At 54.8% G+C, this 19167-nt stretch overlaps 1 protein-coding gene across 1 annotated transcript in view; it reads right to left on the bottom strand.

Moving 5' to 3' along the window:
• Nucleotides 1-11875, bottom strand: part of ALX4 (ALX homeobox 4) — a 45215-nt gene extending 33340 nt beyond the window's left edge. Inside the window, exon 1 of the mRNA XM_006212323.4 lies at nt 10733-11875. Coding sequence (XP_006212385.1) covers nt 10733-11195 — 463 coding nt within the window. The 5' untranslated portion in view covers nt 11196-11875. The remainder of the gene's footprint in view (nt 1-10732) is intronic.
• Between the last annotated feature and the right edge of the window lie 7292 nt (nt 11876-19167).

The raw sequence follows: 19167 nt of genomic DNA on the forward strand, positions 1-19167 counted from the left end.
GGGTGGTGAGCTTGGGATGGCATCCTGGCCAGAACAGAGTGCTGCATCCCTTGATGGGTGGAATCTCAGAATCCCAGGGTGGGCAGGGCTGAATAGATGGGGTACCCAGGGAGGTATATCAGTAGCCCTCAGGTGGTCCTGCTGGGTAGAGGGCAGGCAGAACAAGGGAGCCAGAACAGGGGAGGGGAGGGTGGGGCTGCAGGCAGGAGGGACCCAGAACTCACTACAGGGAAGGGGGGAGACCTGAGGAGAGAAGTTGGGGGGTGCACATCTGACTAGAGCCAGCCTGAGGGATGCAGCTTCTGGACCCTAGCCAGGGCCTCTGAGGTGACAGCAAAGGGGGAACAGTGGGGAAAAGGCTGCTCCTCCAGCTGTCAGAGTCTGAGAGGACTCCAGGCTTGTGCAGAAAGGGGCTACCCAAGACCTCCTGCTCTCACATCCAAGGGATCCCCCCAGAAAATAAATAATTTTCCACCAGGATACAAGAGAAATAGAAGTCAGGTTCTCACCCAGGCCTGGCTTCAAAAGAAGGTGGAAGGAAGAGAGGACAGATTTTTAGGGTTCCTAGCATGTTCACATCCTGATTTCTTCCTCCCTCCCTCCCTCCCTCCTTCCTTCTCAAATATTCACTGAGCACCTTCCATGTATACCAAGCCTGGCTCCAGGCTCTGGGAAAACAGTTTGAAACGAAACAGACAAAAGCCTCTTTCGATCTCCCATTCTCCCTAGGAGGAAGGTATTTCCCCATTGTTTGGTCCTACACATGGTCCTAGCTCCACCCTGCCCTGAGCAGAGGTTCTGGCATGTTCCTGGAGCCTCTGGGAAATCACCGAGGCATCCCTCATGGCAGTTATGAGCTCCCGACATTCTGCCTGGCCCCGTGTTCTCACCGCAGTGCAGCAGGACACTTGGACAGGGGAGAAACTGTGCCCAAGGTCACGGGGTCAGGTCTAGATTCCGACCTGCCAGGCACCAGGCCCACCCTTGACCTCCCCCCTCCACTGCCACCCTAGATGGGAAGATGGGAAGAGCTCTTTGGGGGCCGAATTTGTAAAGCCCAGTCTTTCAGTCCCATATCATCTGGGACAGGATGAGGGTGACCTCACGTCTAACTGGGATCATCCTACTGAAGGGTGTCTTCTAGGTTCTCAGAGCCCGTGGCCACCTTGGGCAACTTACTCATCTTCTGTGAGTCTGTTTTCACCTGTGATTAGGATTCAGTGAAATCACACATAGGAAGCACATTGGCACAGGCAGGAGTCCCCAGGAAGCGTGGGCTGTCACACGGTGTCGTTAGCAGCAGAGGTTTGGCCTTGTCAGTTCTAACTTCCTTTTGTCTCACATCCCACCAGCCTCACTTCATCACTGACCCTGTCCTGCAGATGGGAAAACTGAGGCAAGGAGCTAGGCAAGGCACACCAGATTCTTCCCCTTTGGCAGGCTGGACCAACCTTCTGCCTCTCTCAGTACAACGCATCGGGCAGAGTGGTGGGGCTCAGAGTCCTCTTCAGGGTCCTGGAGGACCCATACGCCTCTCTTGGTGCCTTGATCCCAGGCCTGGCGTAGCATAGAACCCCAGGGCCTCAGAAATCAATGAGCTCCATTCAGGGGTTTCACAGATGGGACACTGAGAACCTGAAAGGGGATCTGTGCGGTAGAACTGTGGGCACCCTTGTCTTTTCTGCCCATCAGTGGGTTCCCTCCTTGAAGTGAGGGCCGTGGAGCTGTCCCAGCTCAGTGCTGCGCTGTGAGCCAGATGTGAACACATGTAGCTGAGTGGTGGGGCTGCAGACAGGGCCAGGGAGACTCCTGGACATCAGGGAGGCCCACAAATCCAGGAAAGCTCCAAAGTTGCCATTCCCACTCTGAAACCTGATCAGACCCCCCTTCCCACCTTCCCTGCCTCCACTGCCACCATCATCAAAATACCTTAGAACCCACCAAGGTGACATGAAGGGGCAGGGCCCTAAGTCCTCCCAGGTGGAGAACCTGACCTTGCAGGATATACCTGCAGGCATACCCATCTCTGCATCCTCACACCCCTTACCATATAGATGGGACAGGCCCAAACAACTCTGTTTTGCAAATGCAGAAACTGAGTGGAACCAGAGAGGTAAGGACTGTTCCCAAAGCACATGGCTATTTCCATGGAAAAGCCAATACTTGAATCCAGATTTCTTGACCTCCAGAGAAGGCACCGAGGAGGAAAAGGAGAAAGACAAAAAGAAGCCGTGGGCTTTTCAGCTCCCAGAGAAGATCCAGCTGGTCTGTGGCCACTCGCAACTTCCCCAGACTTCTCTGAACCCTCCCCTTGCTGGGTGAGGTTACATCCACCTGGGAGTGGGGAAAGGGGGCTTCTAATGAGTTCCAAACCCTGTGGACAGCCTTTCCTGCCACCACACACCCCGGGGTGAGCCCAGTCACCCTTCCCTGCCCAGCCTGAGTTGGGGCTTCCTCTTTCCAGCATCACTCTGTGAACTGCAACCAACCAAGTTAAGAGACTGTCTCCCTCTCTGGACCTGAAGGCAGGAGCTGCATCCAGGGCTTCGCAGAATCCTCCACAAGGCCTGGCACAGGGACAGGCAAAGTTTGGTGAGTAAGTGGAATTAGGCATTTTAGTCCCCTTCTCTGCGAAACAGGGCAATGGGGCCAGCAGACTTTTCTAACACTGGGCGGGACACCCACCCTGACACCATGAGCCATCATGTGTTGGGGGAGTACCAGGCTTCTGGACCCAACTGATGTCCCAAGCCTGGCAGATGGTCAGCCTTCTCGGAGAAAGTCAGTCATGTGGCCTCAGCTTACACCCTCAGGCTCACGTCTGCATGGTTTCCACGTACTTAGGAAAGAAATCCAGAGCTGAGGGAGTCCGGCAGAGAGCAGGAGTCCCTACCTGGCTGGGTCACATTCTGGATGAGCTCCTGCAATCCCATTGAATGCTCCTCTGTTGCCCTGGCAACCCCCCAGGAGCTAATGATGGAGTCCACCTTATTTCTGATGGAGAGGTAGACTACAAGTATCTACCTTGTTTGATACACAGGGAGTGTGTGACTTACTGGATGTGTTACAGCGAAGGGAGACAGAGTGAGTAGGGGCAGGCATTCTCTGGCTCCTTCTTCCTCCTCACTGAAGCAGTGGTTCCCCCTTCCCACTAACCTGTCTGTGGGGCCTCCAGTTCTCTTTAGGTCTCAGTTTGCTCATCTGCTAAATGGGACCTGCAATGTGCATAAAGATGGTGCTGAGGATGGTCTCTTTCACAGCAAAGCCACACAGGACTGAGGACACACTCAAAAGCTGGGGTAGGAGGAGGCCCCGCTGCTGTGTAGGTGGGCTGTGTGGACTCTTTGAGTGCCCCAGGAAGACACTGAGGCTTGCGGCTTCTGCCACCCTCTCCCCACCAACCGGCCACAGGGGTACTCTGCCTGCCACTTGGTGCCTCAACATCTCTAGAGAGCTGCATTCAGCTTCAAGGAAGCCCATGAGCCATAACGCACAGGCTCTGGGGGCAGACCCTATAATGTGCGTGGTCCCTGATGGGCGTCCAGGATCGCGCACAGGTGCTCGCCCTTGCACGCACGCGGCTCGCGTACACTGGGTGCACTATCACAAACTCTGGGGAACGCACGTCTCTCACAAAGGAGTGCACACAAACTGGGACGCACGGTCCCCTGAAACACACTGGGAGAGCAGGACGCAGACCGATGAGTATGGGTGGTGCACATGCCACCCGGCGATCACGCTGGGCACGTACTCACAGAAACCCCCAGACCTCAGCTCGTATCAACTGAAGTCCTGGGATATGGTCACAGGTGCGCTTAACCATGCCCCAGCAACACTCCAAATAAGACACCAATTCTTCATTCATCCTTCCCGGCAGTAAGCATTTCATATGCCTGAGAACATATACACTGGGAATGGCAGAAGGTATAGGACAGCAAGCAGACGCTAGGAAAAGGTAGGGCACATGGTAGGTGCTCAGTAAATGCGGAGATAGGGAAGATGGTTGAAGACAGGGACAGAAGCTAGGTGGTGGGGGGAACCCCTAAGTCCCAGCTTAAGCCTAGTCATTTGTGAGCACAAAGACTTCCCGTTGCTGTCTCCTCCAGCCCAGAATCTAGAACCTGCATTTAACTGCAGTCCTCCAGGACCTCTTGCCCACTTGTCCTGGGACTGCTGCCTACTTCACGCCTGTGCCCCTTAACACAAACCCCAGCGAACCCTCTGGACCCCTTTCCTTCTAGGAAAGCCTTTTCTGGCACATTCTATCCCAATTTCTCCTGGTCAAAAAAAAAAAAAGTATGTAAAGGTAAGGAGGGCAGGGAAACAGGGTGAAGGGGGTCCAAACTGGTACCGGCACAGAAACCCCTAGAGGGCCTTTGGAAATCGCCCAAACTCCAACATTGCGTAGAACTAAAATTTGGACCTGGAAGGGGAGGGAGAGGGACTTTCCCAAGTGCCCGGAGTAGATAACATCATGGTGGAGACCCACCGCCATCTCACCTGGACAGTGTGCCCAGTCCAGCACGTGTGCCAAGCTGGACCTTGACATCCTGGCCCAACCCTTCCCCAGCCTCTCAATCTTCTCGGCCACCACCTTCGGAGTGCGTGGAGGAAAAGTTGCTTTGCCCCGAACTGCTCGCTGGCGGTCCATCTGCGAAGTGTTTGGGGCAGACTCCCAGGCTTCCGGTCTCCCAGTTTGGAAGGAGAATCCTCTCTAAAACAATCTACTTTAAGAGTCTGATGGAATGCGCACTGGCTTCCTCTTTCTCCAACGCCCCTACCCAGCAGCCCCGACCGGGGGGGGGGGGGGGGTCCCAAGTACACGAAGCATGGTCCTTGGGGAAAGACAGGTACTTGGCAGGTGATGGCGCCTCTTTCAGCTCCCCTCAGTCCCGCCAGTGTCTCCCAGTAACCCTCTTCTCCTCATGTGCCGCTGTGACCCTTCTAACTGCCTCGGAAGCCAGAATCCGAAACAGCTCACTGCGCTGCATTACCACCCCACTCGCCAGCCTTTGAACGCTCTGAGACTCCTCTTTGCCGTCTCTCTTCCTCTCCACCGAGCCTCAACTCCCTTTCCATTGCTCCTTCTCTTCCTTGTGTTGCTGGGGTGGGATGAGGTAGAGAAGAGCGTCTGTGCTAAATCGACAGAATGTGCTAGGGGTGGGCGGTCGGACCAGGCTGGAGCGTCTCCAGCACCCAAGACACCTCTCTAGACACACTGGAGGCTTCTCTCCCACCACTGAGCCAGCTCTTTAGGGAGACTAGCTTCCAGGCAACACTGGCATTTGCTGCTCCCATGCTACCCGACAATTCTGTACTGGGTGAGGAAGAAGCAACTTGAATGAAGGTGAGGGTGTCACCCATTTGCACATCTGTAGGCGAGAGAAGGCGCAGGGCTGCGTCTCTGGACGTAAGGTCCCTGGGGGCCACCAGTAACTCTGATCTCTGAGACACACCAGCCGACAGCTGGGAGGCCTTGCTGGTGGGGAGAGCACATTGTGCCTCCTCTTTCTCCAAAAAGACCCTGTTTCAAAAGAAGGGCCTCTTTTCACTGTCTAGTTTGGACCGGCTATTGGCCTGTGGCGCCCACCGCCCCGGAGCAAGGGGTGGACGGTGCGGCGGTGGCTTACACTCTGAATTCGCTGGGTAAGATCGCTATGCAGCCGAGTCCTCCGCCTCCTGGTTTCCTAATCTGATGACCCGCCTTGTCATCTTAATGACGCCTGGAGAACCCCTTAGCGGCAGGAGCACGTGGCCAGGTGGTGCCTGGCAGGCTCCCTGTTGCAGGGCGCGCTCTCACCACCCCACGCAAAGCAGTGCCTGGGCCTAGGTCCTTTGGTTTCCTGAGCCGGGGTCCTGGGAGCTGAGGACGCTGAGGCTGCGGTGCTGAGATCTCTCTCCCACCAAGCATTCTTTTTGATCTGTCCCCTAACTCCCCTTTCCTTGCAGCAAAAGGTGCGCTCACTGAAGTGGGACCTCCGATTCCCCATCCCAAGCCTGAAGATCCGTGGGGGGCTTGAAGCAGTTTCCCCCTTCTTTCTCCGCATGCTGCTTCGGCCACCCTGGTGCTGGGGTCAGCGGACAAGTCTGAATACCAAAAGCCGGGACTTCAACCTCCCCTCAGCCCCCACAGATGCAAAGGCCACTCTATTTCCATTTCTTTTTTCAGTTTGCCACAAAACATAGCTACGTGCAGAACTGCCCTAAGAGAGAAAGGGGCTATAGCCAAGGTAAGAAGGTACGTCCCTGGAAAAGTGTGCCCAACTGCTCTCTGAAACGAAAGTCTTCATGAACCTTTGTGAATTTTTTTGCATCGTATTTTAAACTTGTTTCCCTACGGCGGCCTGTCTTTTGCAGGGTGCAAAACTCAGAAGCCCTGCAAAACTCAGGGCTTCTGCGACTTCGAGAGAGAACCGCGGAGGCAGCAAGGTTCCTGGTGCAGCCCGTAGTTAACCTCGCTAGAGTCGGGACCGCGCAAATGCCCGAATTACAAGGTCAACCTCCTTGGGAAACACCACCAGAAGGAACTGGGGTGGAGCGGGGGGGGGGGGGGGGGGACCGAGTTCTCTGGCTCCTCCAAAGTCTCTTCTGAAATTGTCTTAAAACAACTTAAAAAACAACCCCCTCCTCCAAGTTTTCGTTTACATATACAGCACGAAAATGGTCTGTGTCTTCATCCAGGTGGCAGTTACAGTGAACACACACATGAAAATTCTTCAAACTTTCCACTTAACTGTGAACTTCACTGTGTATGAAGTATAATAAAGAAAACTTTGTGCAAATCGATTCATCTAAAATAATACTAGACCTTTAATCCAGACCTGTTTTCCTATTTAAGAGTGTGTGTGTTCTATGGCCGCCAACCTGCTCCAACAGGCTGGACTGTTGGAGCAGGTTGGCGGCCACAGAAACTAACAAAGTAAAAAATTTAAAAGAATCTTCCTTCCCTTCTCCTCTCCCAAATTGACTGGGGGTCGGCGACGTCACAGCTCTAAGTCTTAAGTTTTCTCTCGATCATCCTAGGATCACCCAGGGGCTCTTACTATTAATGCCCATGCCTCGGTTTCTCGCTGTCTTTTTGAGGGGTATCTCTCTTACTAAAAACACTGCTTCTTTGACTAAATTCGAATATGACCCGGGTGGATTTTACACATTTTGTGGTGTGCAGGGAAACAAAAACCTCTGGCATTCAAACAGTGCGTCTAATTCGACAAATAAAGACCAGCCCCTCGGCGGCGTCCCCGTCCCGGGGGTCTCTGGACTGGCCCCTTGCCTCCCTAGACCTCTGTGCTGAAAGCGCTGCCTTCGGGCGGGGTGGATGCGAAGGAAGTTAGCAATGGGCCAGCAACGAAAACCTGCGTGCACCGAATCGAAAGCGAAAGAGGAGGTAGCAGGGCTGCTCTCCGAAGTGTCGGGGCGCAGAGTCGAGGCCTGGCGCGCGCCGTGTGGGCGGCAGCTTGGGGAGTCCGCTGGGGTTTGGAAGCGAGGCGCCGGGGTCCTCACTCCTGCGGCCGGAGGCTCTTCGTGCCGCTGAGAAAAGTTGAGTCTCCAACCTGGCGTGTCTCCTGGGATCATGAGTCCACGGACCGGCCAGCTCAGGCAGGGTCTTTGGAAGGCCAAATTGTGGACCCGGAGCCTGCCAGGCCCGGGACTGCAACAGGAAGGGCATGATAGGGCTCTTCCGTAAAAATGGGAATGTCTCTGCACCCGGAGGGGCTCGGAGTTACACATCTTGCCTCTCTTTTAGGATCGATGGGGAACGGAGGCCCACTTTGGGTTAGGGTCATCTGTAGCCTGGGAAGATTTCTCACCTCCTCTTTCGGCACGTCCCAGAAGCCCCCGTCGGAGGAGACTCGAGGCGGCTGTTCTGCCCTCGCGCTCTCTCGCTGTGATCCGGGCCCAGCTCCCAGGCCCGCTCCTCCCTCAAAAAGGACTTGCACCTCTTGGACTTGAGGAGTGGCTCCCTGGGCTGAGGTTCAGAGAAGGCCTCCGAGCCTCGCCTCGGGCTGGGTGTAGTTACACAGACGGAGACACTGGTTTCCCGCCGCCAGATCAACAGTGCTGGGAAGGAGGTTGGGAGGTCGAAGCTACCTTGGGTAGGGGCCGAGATCAGCCAGAGTGAGGCTATCGGCAGAGCCATGTCTGCCTGTGCCTTCCCCCAAGCTCCTGGGGACATCCGAGGCTTTTTCCTCGGACCCACTTTCTTCCTCTTGAGTACACACTCATGAATGTGGGAGAGAACACGTCAATGTGTGCCTCAGTTTCCCTGCTTGCTGACTGCCTAGAAAGCCAGCTCCAGAGACCCTGCTCCCAGCCACTTCTGTAGAGGGCAGAGCTGCACCTCTTGGGGCCTCGGTTTCCTCATTTTAGACCTTATGTGTCTAATCTCTTTTCTACAAGAGCTAGAAATCTCCTCCTGGCCAGGGAAACAGCAGCTGCTGAGAGAAGGAAAAGGATAAGCCCTGAGCAGTGCCTCCATCTTGGGCAGCAGGGGAGTGGGGTTCTGTTGGTGTTTCCAGGCTGCCTTTTGTCCCAACCTGCAGCTTTTGTCTTTGTCCAGAGCAGGACGGAGGCGGGGGGGGGGGGTGCTGCTCTGTCCTCAGAATTGGGTGCTTATGAGTTCCCAACAGCACCAGGCCAAGGGGAGAAACCCGGAGTGGGCAGGCTAGAGTCCCATGCTCTCTGGGTGGTGGGGGGGACTTTTACTACCCACTGAGGCCTCACAGCTTCCTCCCGCGGGATACAGATGAGGAAACGGGGCTTTAGAGGAGTTTCTCGCTCTCAGGTCACACTGTAGGTTGCCCCAGTGGATACTGCCTATAGAGAATGCATTATGCAGGCTGGCAGTGGGGGCCCAGCAGGCTCAGAGAGGGTGATCAGAGGGGTCTAACCCTTTTCATTTTCCCTCTGGACCTGAAGACATCTTCCAAAGGAGAGGTTGGAAATGACTCGGGATCTCTCCTTGTCTAATGTCTTTGCCTCCTCAGAAGCTTCACGGGTGAATTTCTTCAAAACACGGAAGACCAGGGCAGTGGGAGAGAAAACATGTGAGTCCCCTGGCTTTGGACAATCAGCCTCCAGGATCTCTCAGTCTGTGACTTGCTCACACCTAACATTCCCAAATGATAGGGACAAGGAGGGGCCTGGGTGAGGTCAGAAGGAGAGAGTCTGAGCCCTGGGGCCAGCAAGCCGGTGCATATGGACAGGGCTGAGAGCCTGTCTCCAGAAAGGGCACCTGTGTGGAGCTGTGAGTGTCTGGGACCCGAGTGCCTGATCTCATTCCAACAGGAAGGTGGGGAGGAAAGGTGGAGGAAGTGCGGGAGGCCACTGGATCTTCCTAAATCTGCTCAGTCCGTCCTGCGGGTTTGAGAGTGTGTGGCTATGTGCGAGGCCACATGACTGGGTGTACTCTGTGTGAGCACGCTGGCTCCTGAGAAAAGAGGTTTTGTATGTATGTGTGTAGAGTGCAAGTGTAGACAAGTGTATGATTGTGTGAATATTTGTGCATGTCAACAACCACTTATTGGACTAGTTCTGAGCCTGTGGGAAAGCTGGTTCCAGTCTGAGTGTCAGAAAGCGTTTGCCATGGGCTGTCTTCCTAAGGTTATTTCAGCCACTAAGGCCTCCGCCATGTCCCACCTCGGTCTCCAGCTCTGATGTCTCTCCATCCGGCCTGGATGCAGCTGAAGCTGTTGTCCTGCCAGAACCAGCTCATTTCCAGGGCTCTGTCTGAAGGTTAAGGCCCCAGGGGGAGAGTGTGTACCCAGGGCTCCAAGCCCAGAGAAGATTTTTCCCTTCCTCCTCGGTTTCTCACCCTGCCAGCTTGTGGCTCACCAGTCCCGATTCTGCGGAGAGGAGGCCTAGGCTCCGGAGCTACTCTGGCCTCAGGCCGCCCTTGAGAGGCTCTCTCCTCCTCCATAGTCGCTGTGCTCTAGGGTCCCAGGCCTGCGTCCTGCACCGTGTTCAAGGGGGCCTGGAGGTCATTTAGGCCTCGGGTTCCCTGTGGGCCCAAATCAGGACCCAGAACCTTCCCTCTTGCCCAGCACTGCCCCTCCTGGGACTCTGTGTCTTCCTGTTTCTCTGCGGGTGGGTCCTAAATCATTGTTCAGAGGCCGGCCACCTCTCAGGATCGCCAAAGGAGAAACGCTCGGGAACTCTGTGAAAAACCACCCCAACTCGGGTCTTCCGCAGCCCCAGGCGTCTGTGGACTCGCACGCTCTGGCTCCCCGGTTTCACCGCATACCCGGCGCGCTCCGACGCCAACAGCGCTCCAGGCTCGCGGCCGGGCCCCGCACCTGCGATGCTCCCACCTGCGGTGCTGCCCAAGGAGCGCCGCAGCCGGCGAGGAGCGAGGCCTCGGCAGCCCCAGATCTAGGCGCCCGAGCGCTGCGCCGCGACTTTCTCGCCGCCGCACTCCTAGAGCCCGTGCGAAGCATACCCTTCAAAGCCGGCCCCGCGGGCAGCGCAAGCAAGCGGTTTGGGGAAACTTTGAAGAGGGGGAGAAACTGATTCCAGGTTGAGTTTAATAGCCGAACGCTCCGCGCCCTTGGCAGAGGGTATTTGCAGGGGACAGGACGGATCCCCTGGTCCCCTCGGAATAGTCGATCCCCATTTTCCGACCGAAAGTCACACACTGCTCGGCCCCGAGCCTCCCTAGCCCAGACTCCTCTCTCCCGCAGGCCGAACGGGTTTCGGGGGTCCCTAGCCCCGAGGGATCCGCACGTGCACTCACCGTAGCAGGGGACCTGCAAGGCCGCGTTGTGGCCGCCGCCGCCTTCCTGGAGTTTGAGGCTGCCGTCCGGGGGCGTTTTGCAGGCGCCTCGTTGCAAGTAGAGATGCGGTTGCTGCGCGGGCGGCTGGGGCTGTGGCGGGGGCTGGGGCTGCGGAGGCTGCGGGGCTGGCGGCTGGGGCTGGGGCTGAGGTTGGAACTTGTTAAAGGAGCCCCGCGCCCCGGCGCCACTCTCCAGGGGTGCCGCCAGGTCCTGTTGTCCCGCGCCGTAGCGGGCCCGGTTCTTGGCGTCTCCGAATCCCTGCCCTTTGGCGGCGGCCGACAGAAAAGTTGCGCTGAACTTATCGCCGCCGGGGTATGCCCTAAAAGGCGACGAGCCCTCCCGGCTCTGCGACACCGGGCTGTAGTAGGCGTCCATGGCAGCAGCCGGCGACTCGCAGTAAGAGACGCAAGTCTCAGCGTTCATGCCTGGCTTGCGCGGGCGACGGGCGGGGGCGCGAGCGAGAGCGCGAGGACGCCACCGCGCGCCTTGGCCGGGAGGTTGAAGAGGCGAGGAGGCGGAGTGGCTGTGCGCTCCGCGTCGGCCTGCTCGTTCTCGCGCGCGCTCTCTCTCTCTCTCTCTCTCTCTCCTTCTCTTTTCACCCCCCCCCCACGCCTCTCTTCTCCCTCCCCACAGCTGGCCCAGGAAAAGAACCGACGACTGTAAAAAGATTCAGATGTTTCGGAAAGTTGACCAGATCCCCCAAACCCTCTTAAGGTTTTTGAAGGGGTGGGAAGGAGACTGATCCCCCCCGACCCGATTCTCTCTTTTTCTTCCCTCCTTCTCCCTCTCCTCCTCTCTCCCTACTCTCTCCTTCCACCCGCCGCTGTTCCTCCCTTTCCTCTCTTAAGGAGATGCCGCTAACTCCCTCACCGCTGGCAGGGGATTCAACCCGGAGGAGCCCGAAGGCCTTTTCGATTCTAGGCGGGGCTAGGGAGGTGTCTGGACTCCCAGGACTCCGCTCCCCAGGCTAGGCGGAGAATTGGTGGTCCAACTTTTGGCCTAGGGGAGGGGGGCACGCAAAATTTTAGTGACAGATTAAAAAATACAAAAAACAAACCCCAAAAGACCTAACAGATTTTTACATTCATAGTCAGGTGGGCAGCTAGCCTCCTAGTGCAGGCAAGTCATTTGGACACTTCCGTGCGAATTCGGCAGCACAGCTGCGGGCCTTCCCACTGGTGCCTTTTTCGTCTGCTTCCAACGTCTTTCCCCTGTTCTCCGTTCTTCCATGAAATTAACACACACGAGGCAGTCATCCTGTGCATGGCCACTTTCACGTCTTGTTAACCATTTCTCTCCCCTGTAAGGGCACTGGGTAGGGTGTGGAGGGGGCTGTTTTCACTCAAAATCTAGAGAAATCGCAGGCTGGGCCAGTTTTCTAAGCTTTAGAGCGCTGTCCACCTCCCCTCCTCCCGGAAAGGATCCGCGTTTGCCTCACGTAGGTATGTGCCCAGCTGAGGGGATTTTCTGGCTGACACCGTTGGGGGGAGGAGTTGGGAGACCCACTGTCTGTGCCCCATCATGGGGGTGTCACCTGTGGTAGTGAGGCAATCTCTAATCTATAGCCCTCACTGTCCCCCGATTGTAAAACAAATGGCTTGGATTTGACAGGCTGTGGTTTCCCTCACCAACATGTGCCTCAAGGTCCTGGGACTCTCCACAGCAAGGGAAAAGCACATTTATGGCGTGTCGAGTCCCTTCCACAGGCTAATCATCAATTGCACCGCACAACAACCGTGAGTGTTGGAAATCAAGGTCCCCAATTTTCTGATGAGCAAACCGAGGCTCAGAGAGGTGCAGTCACCTGGCTGAGGTCACATGGCTGGGAAGTAGCAGTGCCCGCCTTGAAACTCACGCTGAGACTAGTCTCTCCGCCTATCTGGGATGGCGTTGCCAAGAACGAAAATGCGAAGAATAGAGGAAATAGATCTCTGACTACGAAATAACTCAGTTTGAAGGAGACCAGTAGGCACAGCCCTCGATAAACTGCAGGGAAAAATCCGTGGATGGAGAACATACCTAAGGGAGGCTGGGAGTGGGGTGAAAGGTGAAGGGGCAGAGTGAAATGAGCAAGGGGTTGAGTGCCCTGAACCCGGGAATGTGGGTCAGAAGTCAATCTTCTGCACCTAAAAGGTCTCCCTAAGAAAAATATCTGGGGGTGGGGGGAGTCATGTATCTACCCTCAATCTCATCCCAGCTAATCCTCACCCCCACCCCATTCACTTGGTATCTCTGCTCCTTGCTCTGCCGCCAACTGTGCGATCCCACATCTGGTTTCCATCGCGGCTTACCTTGAAGTGCTCGTTAATAAAGATATTCTGCAAACCGCGGCCAGGGGTGCATAAGCCTGAACCCCTCCCCCGCTGCCCATTGGACCCGCACCTCTCTGGCCCACAGACCTAAGCCACATGAGAATTTTATATTTACTGAGTACCTGTTGTGCCAGAAGCCATCCACAGGTCATCCCCCTGGCCACTCCAACAATCCGGTGACATTGACCTTGCCATACCTATTTTCCAGATGGGTAGACTGAAACTCAAAGAAACCAAATAATTTTCCTACCTCTGATAGCCAAAAGTGAGTGAGCCTGCTATCACCCCAAATGCTCCTGAAGCCCAAGTTTATTTCAGTTCTTAGAATCTGCCAAGTTCTGGAATTCCCTAATTTCATCCCTGCACTTTTGTCTGGCTAATAATTTGAGGTTCAGCGTAGAGCCTCTTCCTCCAGAAAGCCTTCCATCTCTTCAAGTCTGGATTAATGCTCCTATTTGCCACATCTCCATCCTGGATTTCATGGTCATCTGGTTGCCAGTTCAGTGTTCATTTCCACCTCACTATTCCAAGGTTGCAGGAGGGCAGCCTCTGTGGGAGGCTTCACAAATATTTATGGAATAAAATATTAAAGCCTGGGTTCCTTCCACTACTCAGCGAGGCAGTTCCCAGTGTCTTTGGTTTCCTCTAGCTGAAGACAACCAGTTGCTCTTCATGAATCAAGCGACAAAATTAAGAGTGAGGCAGCCTCTCCTGGGCTGCAGAAGAACAGTGAGTTCTCTCAGAGTAGGGGCCAGACCTGCCTTGTTCACTGCAGGGCTTGGCACATCCTAGGTGCTCGTAAAATGTGCACTGAATGAATGAATGAATGAATGAATGAATGAATGAAAATGCAGCGTGGTCTGGGGTCTTAGAGGTGCATTTTTGCTAAGGAGTTCTAAGGAAGCAGGCTACTCTGGTCCCTGAATCTGCCTGCTAGCATCCAGATGGTGTCAGCAAGCCCTCCCCTTCACCCCCAACCCTCCAATTCCAGATCTAGACACAAAGGGAAAACTAAAGAAGTGAAATACATGGAGGGAGAGGGAGGAACAACTCTTAAGACAGGTAGGATGGCAATTACAATATTCTCCAGAAACGTCTGCACTGCTCCACACTCTCAATGCAAAAACAAAAACAAAAACAAAAAAACAACGCCACTGCATTCTGGAAAGCTTTCTTTGAGTGCTGTCTCTAGCCTCCTACCCACCCCACACTTTTATTACCTGCTTAATTACTGCCTCATTATTCAACCTTTTCCTGGCCACTCCCTTGGAAATTTCAAACCCAGAGCCCTTGACAGCATTTGGCGTCCTCAGCCAGAATCCCTCCTGGTGAGCTGAGGTCCTGGTCCTTGGAACCTGTGGGAGGGCCTTTTACCTTCCTATGTTGTACCTTAGAGAGGAACTCAGAAAGTGAGAGTGTGCCTGCAAGTGAGGCAGTGTGTGTGGATTTGCCTGTGACCACATGAGAACATTCTGGGCCAATTATTTCCTCAAGAAAACCACCACAGACCCTCTCTCCTAAGTCCCTTCAAACGCGTCTTTCCCTGGAGAATGCTAAGTACAGCTGGTTATTTCTGCGTGTGTTCCATGATTTGCTGGTCCATGGGCCCATCCATCCATCCCTCCCTCCTCCATAGCTGATAGCACAGCCACTCCCACCCAGTTCCTCCACAAAGGTGCAGGGCACCCTTCCAGCCAGAAGCTACACTGAGGATCCTGAAGCTCAGCCTGGTCTCAGCCTTTGCTCTCCTGGTGCATTACTTCTCTCTTAACCGAGGCTCCCCCTGGCTCACTGTCTCTCCACCTTTGACCTGCCTGGTGAAACCTCTGCACTTCCGATCACTTCACTGTACCAGGAATGGTAGGGGCAGTGGCCCCTCTGCTTCAAGTCCTGTACCCTCACAGCCTGGCAGGCACACCCCTGGCTGCCCTCTTCTCTCTCCCTTTCATCTTGTCTCGCTCAGCCCTCCTGGAAGCAGTTCCCCCACTTCTGTGGGCTTCATACACAGCCTGGGAAGGGGAAGTGGTGACAAAAAGTCTTTCTATGTCAAGGCTAAGTGTCACCTCCTCTGGGAGGCCTTCCTTCACCACCCTAGCTACTGCTTTGTAACATCTGCCTGTTTATTTCCTCCATAGCCTCTACCTGACCTGACAGTTTCTGCCGTGTTAGTTTTATTGTCTGTTTTCCTACTAGAATGCAAGTCCATGGTTACTCTCTCCCCAGTAGGAAATCCAGTGCTTGGCACATAGCACCACTTGGTAAATATCTACTGAGTGAATGACGAAATGAGTGAGTGAACCAATAAGTTGAATGAATATTGGAGGAGCATTGCCCCAGGTTTGGAGAGTAACTGGCCAGTCCCTGTGGCTCAGGGCTGGAGCTCCCGAGGTCAGGAGTGTGGGATTGAGTTGGTTAGAAGGTCCTTGATGGGGGGTGGTGGGGAGGGAACAGCAGATACTCCTTTCTTTCAAAGGGAAGGACAGATCCGGAGCCACCCTCCTAGATCTGAGCTCCTCCACCCCATCCTTCATTGCTTTGTACAAACAGTGGAGCTGGGGAGAGGCAGCCCACCAGCTTATATGCTCTGAGATCTCCCCTGACTGCCCCAAGTCTTGACTACCAGTGTGAATAAAACGGGGACTTTATCCCCCTCAGTGAGTGGTGTACACTACTTGGCTTGCCACTCTGTAAATGCCAGGTGGCAACAGAAACTGTTCAGAAGTTTGGGACTGCTGAAAGAACATTTTGGACACCTGTAGAGAGGGCAGGAAGAGTCAAGATATGATGCTGGAAAGCCAGAGATCTTATAAACCTTGAGTAGAAACTCAGTACACAAACCTCACACTCTTGACACAACACAAATTAGCAATCACGTTTTCGACAATGGTTACAAGTCAGCTCCTGCACACTAGATCTTTGCAGTCCTCACAATGGCTCTATGGTGGTACTATTATCCTCATTTTACAATGACTTAAAAAAAATCGAAGCACAGAGAAGTGAAGCAATTGCTTATGGTCACACAGCAAAGCAGAGGGCCTGGGATTCTAACTCAGGTGATCTGACCTCAGAACCCACGCTCCTAATCACGGAGCTTTCCCAAAGATCTCCCGGGACCTGCGGGTAGAAAGATTCCCGATTCCTCTTGGCCGGCAGGGCGCTTAGAGAAGCTCCCACTTCTCCAGTGCCCCGGCCGCACAAGCTGACCCATCGTGCCCTCCTCTGGGCAGGTGACGAAGCTATGGCTGTGAGGTCCGCACCAGCGCTCGCCACCGGCATCCACCCTTCCAGACTCTACCCGGATCTCTCCGGAATGAGAACACCCAAGCACCTTCCCCTGCTCAGCTCCGGCACCTGTGCTGCCCGTGGGCCTGCCGCACCCCTGTGGGATGGAGGCGGGGAGCGAGGCACTGCCTCTGAGGGCTCAGAGATCAGGGCGCGTTCATTGCTCAGGACCCCGCAGGTCTCACCGAAGTGCACCCGGCTACCCTGAGGAAGGAGCACTGGTCGCTTAGGCTCTGTGAGCTGAGGGAGTATCTCACCGGGGGCCAGCACGTCCCGGATCGCCTAATCGCCCTCCCTTCCGCTTCGCCCGCGGTCCCCACCTCTCACTGGGACCTGTACCCTGAGTTTAGGTGCGTAGCACTCAGGAAGCCCAGCCCCAGTAGACTCCGGCTGAGCATGCTCGGGAATTAAGCGCGGGGAGAGGCCTTAGAGGTCACCCCCCCCAATTCTATGCTTTATAAGGCCAGGAAGTGAGGGGGTCAAAAGAAAGCCTGCATTCAGGAGCATATCTTTATTCATATGTGAAAAGCGGAAACTCCCGGAGATGCGGGTAAGTGAGGCGTTCTAGAGAGTTCTAGTCGCTCATACACTGTTCGATCTTGAGCATCAATGTACAAAGCGGGAGAGACGAAGGATTTTTAAATGACCAACCCCGCTGCCCGCGCCTGCCAGAACGCACACTCCTGCCACCGCCCCATGATGCTCTTCAGCGATCTGCCTCCCGGATCTCTGGGCTCCGGAGCCCCGGTGCCTTTCTGCGCAAGGCTGGGGTTCCCGTCTGAAGGCGCGGTCTAGGCTCGAGACAGAGCCTGGTTCCCTGCTCCCCACTTACACCTAAGGGCAAGGCAAAGAGCTCAGGGCTGGGAGAGAGGACTCAGAGGGCCAGAGCAGGTGAAACTGGGGTCTGGTTAGCCCCCTGGAAAACCCAGCTTGGCTCGAAAGGCGAGGCCTCCACCCAGCCCGGGGAACCGCCTTAAACCCTTGATCCGCAGAGGAAGTTGTTGGAACCGGAAGTCCTCTTCTAGGGTCCGAGCCTGTGCGCCTCTTGTGTATCAGTTACAGCCCAAGAGGATATAGATAGTTTAAATCCGCGGATAATTCCCGAACATCATTAACCAAAACCCCAGCCAGGTGTTTGGACTGAAGCCCCCTGTCCCATCTTGTCTTCTTCCCTGTCCCTTCTCTCCTGGAAGCCGGTCCTCTAGGATTTCAAAAAGATTGACTGTGGGAAGATAGAGGCCAAAACACACCACCTCACATATACAGGAATCCTGAGGCACCTAGTGGGCAGAAATGAGGTCTGTTTCTTGGGATGCTTGCCTGGAGGAGAGGATCTGTCCTTGCTTAGCCTTAGTTCTAAGGAAGCATATAGAAACTTTCCATCCATTTCCTGGAGATGAAAGCTTCAGTGATGGAGGGAAAGGAATGTCAGTGGCCAGAGGGATCTGAGGACTCCCTCACGATGCAACTGCATGTACCTCTTTCTGGGGAGAGGGTTAAAAAATTTCAAAGGTCTCATAGGAGTCTTTGACCTCCAGACGGTTAAACTCCCAGCTCTGCTCTAGAGATAATCCAGAAGCCCCCTTCCATCATCTTCGAGAACACTACCATTGAGGTGGTGCAGGGTGGGCGCTGGAACTGGAGTCAACACAGCTGCCACTGGCTGCCCTAAAACTCTTGGGGCTGGGCGAGGAGACAAGTGGACAAATGAAACTTTAGAGGAGAAAGACTCTCGGGGTTGTGGGAGAGGAGAAAAGGGAATTATAGGGCAGAGCTGGGCTTAGAAGCCTGTCTATGGCAATGAGGGGCTGGAAAAGGGGTGGGGAGAGAGGAGGCAGCAAAATGCCCCATAGCAATTCCATTAGTGGACAAGAGCCCAGCTTTAGTTTCAAGTTTCAATCCTACTTTTTGGCTGTGTAACGTGGGCTAAGTGACTTCTTTCATGGGCCTCAGTTTCCTGTCCTGTAACTTGGGAATAAAAATAGTACCTACTTCATAGAATAGCTGCAAGGGTTAAATGAGATCATGCTCACTTAAAGTATTTTTCTAGAATCCACAATAATTATCTCCTTTCTGTATGGAATACTCTGCTATTTTAAACATCTTAGTCTAGACTTAAAGAAACAGAAATGACGAGCTGGTGTTCCTGCCCTTCTACCATCGCAAAAATGGATCATTTGCATCCTCCTGACCACAGCTCCTCCTTGGTTAGGGTCCTTTCAAAGCACTGGGAGTGAAAAGGTCGAAGGAATTCCCAGGTCCCACAGTTCAGCCCTTCCTGATAGTTGGTGCAGGCGAGGTGGGAGGTGGAGTGTGTGTGTGTGTGTGTGTGTGTGAGAGAGAGAGAGAGAGAGAGAGAGAGAGAGAGAGATGGGGAAGTTATAGAGGAGGAGGGTGGCCGCTGCTCTCCAGCTCCAGCTTTGCTCCATCTCAGTACTTTCTGCAGCAACACCTTCACATCCGTGGATTCTCTGTAAACTCACCACTGTCCCGTGGAGTAGGGTTTATGTTCCCGTTTTACAGGCAGGGAACTGGAAACCCAGAGAGGCAATGCCCGTTGCCCAAATCACACTGTGAGCAAGAGGTCAGGATGACCCTCCAGCTCGGGTTCTCAGGCCTGGTATCTGTCCCAGGGTCCACAGCGCGCTGGGGGCCTCATGGACCAGGCGGGGGTCTGGCATCTGCATCCCCTGCCTGTACCTCCTCCCTCTGCCCATACTGCCGCCTGCCTCTGCGGGGAGGGGTCCCTGCCCCAACACCTGTCGTAGGAGGCAGCCGGAGCACACTTTCTGATCCCCATA

The sequence above is a fragment of the Vicugna pacos genome, chromosome 10, assembly GCF_048564905.1.
Source record: "Vicugna pacos chromosome 10, VicPac4, whole genome shotgun sequence".
In the NCBI taxonomy this organism is placed as follows: domain Eukaryota; kingdom Metazoa; phylum Chordata; class Mammalia; order Artiodactyla; family Camelidae; genus Vicugna; species Vicugna pacos.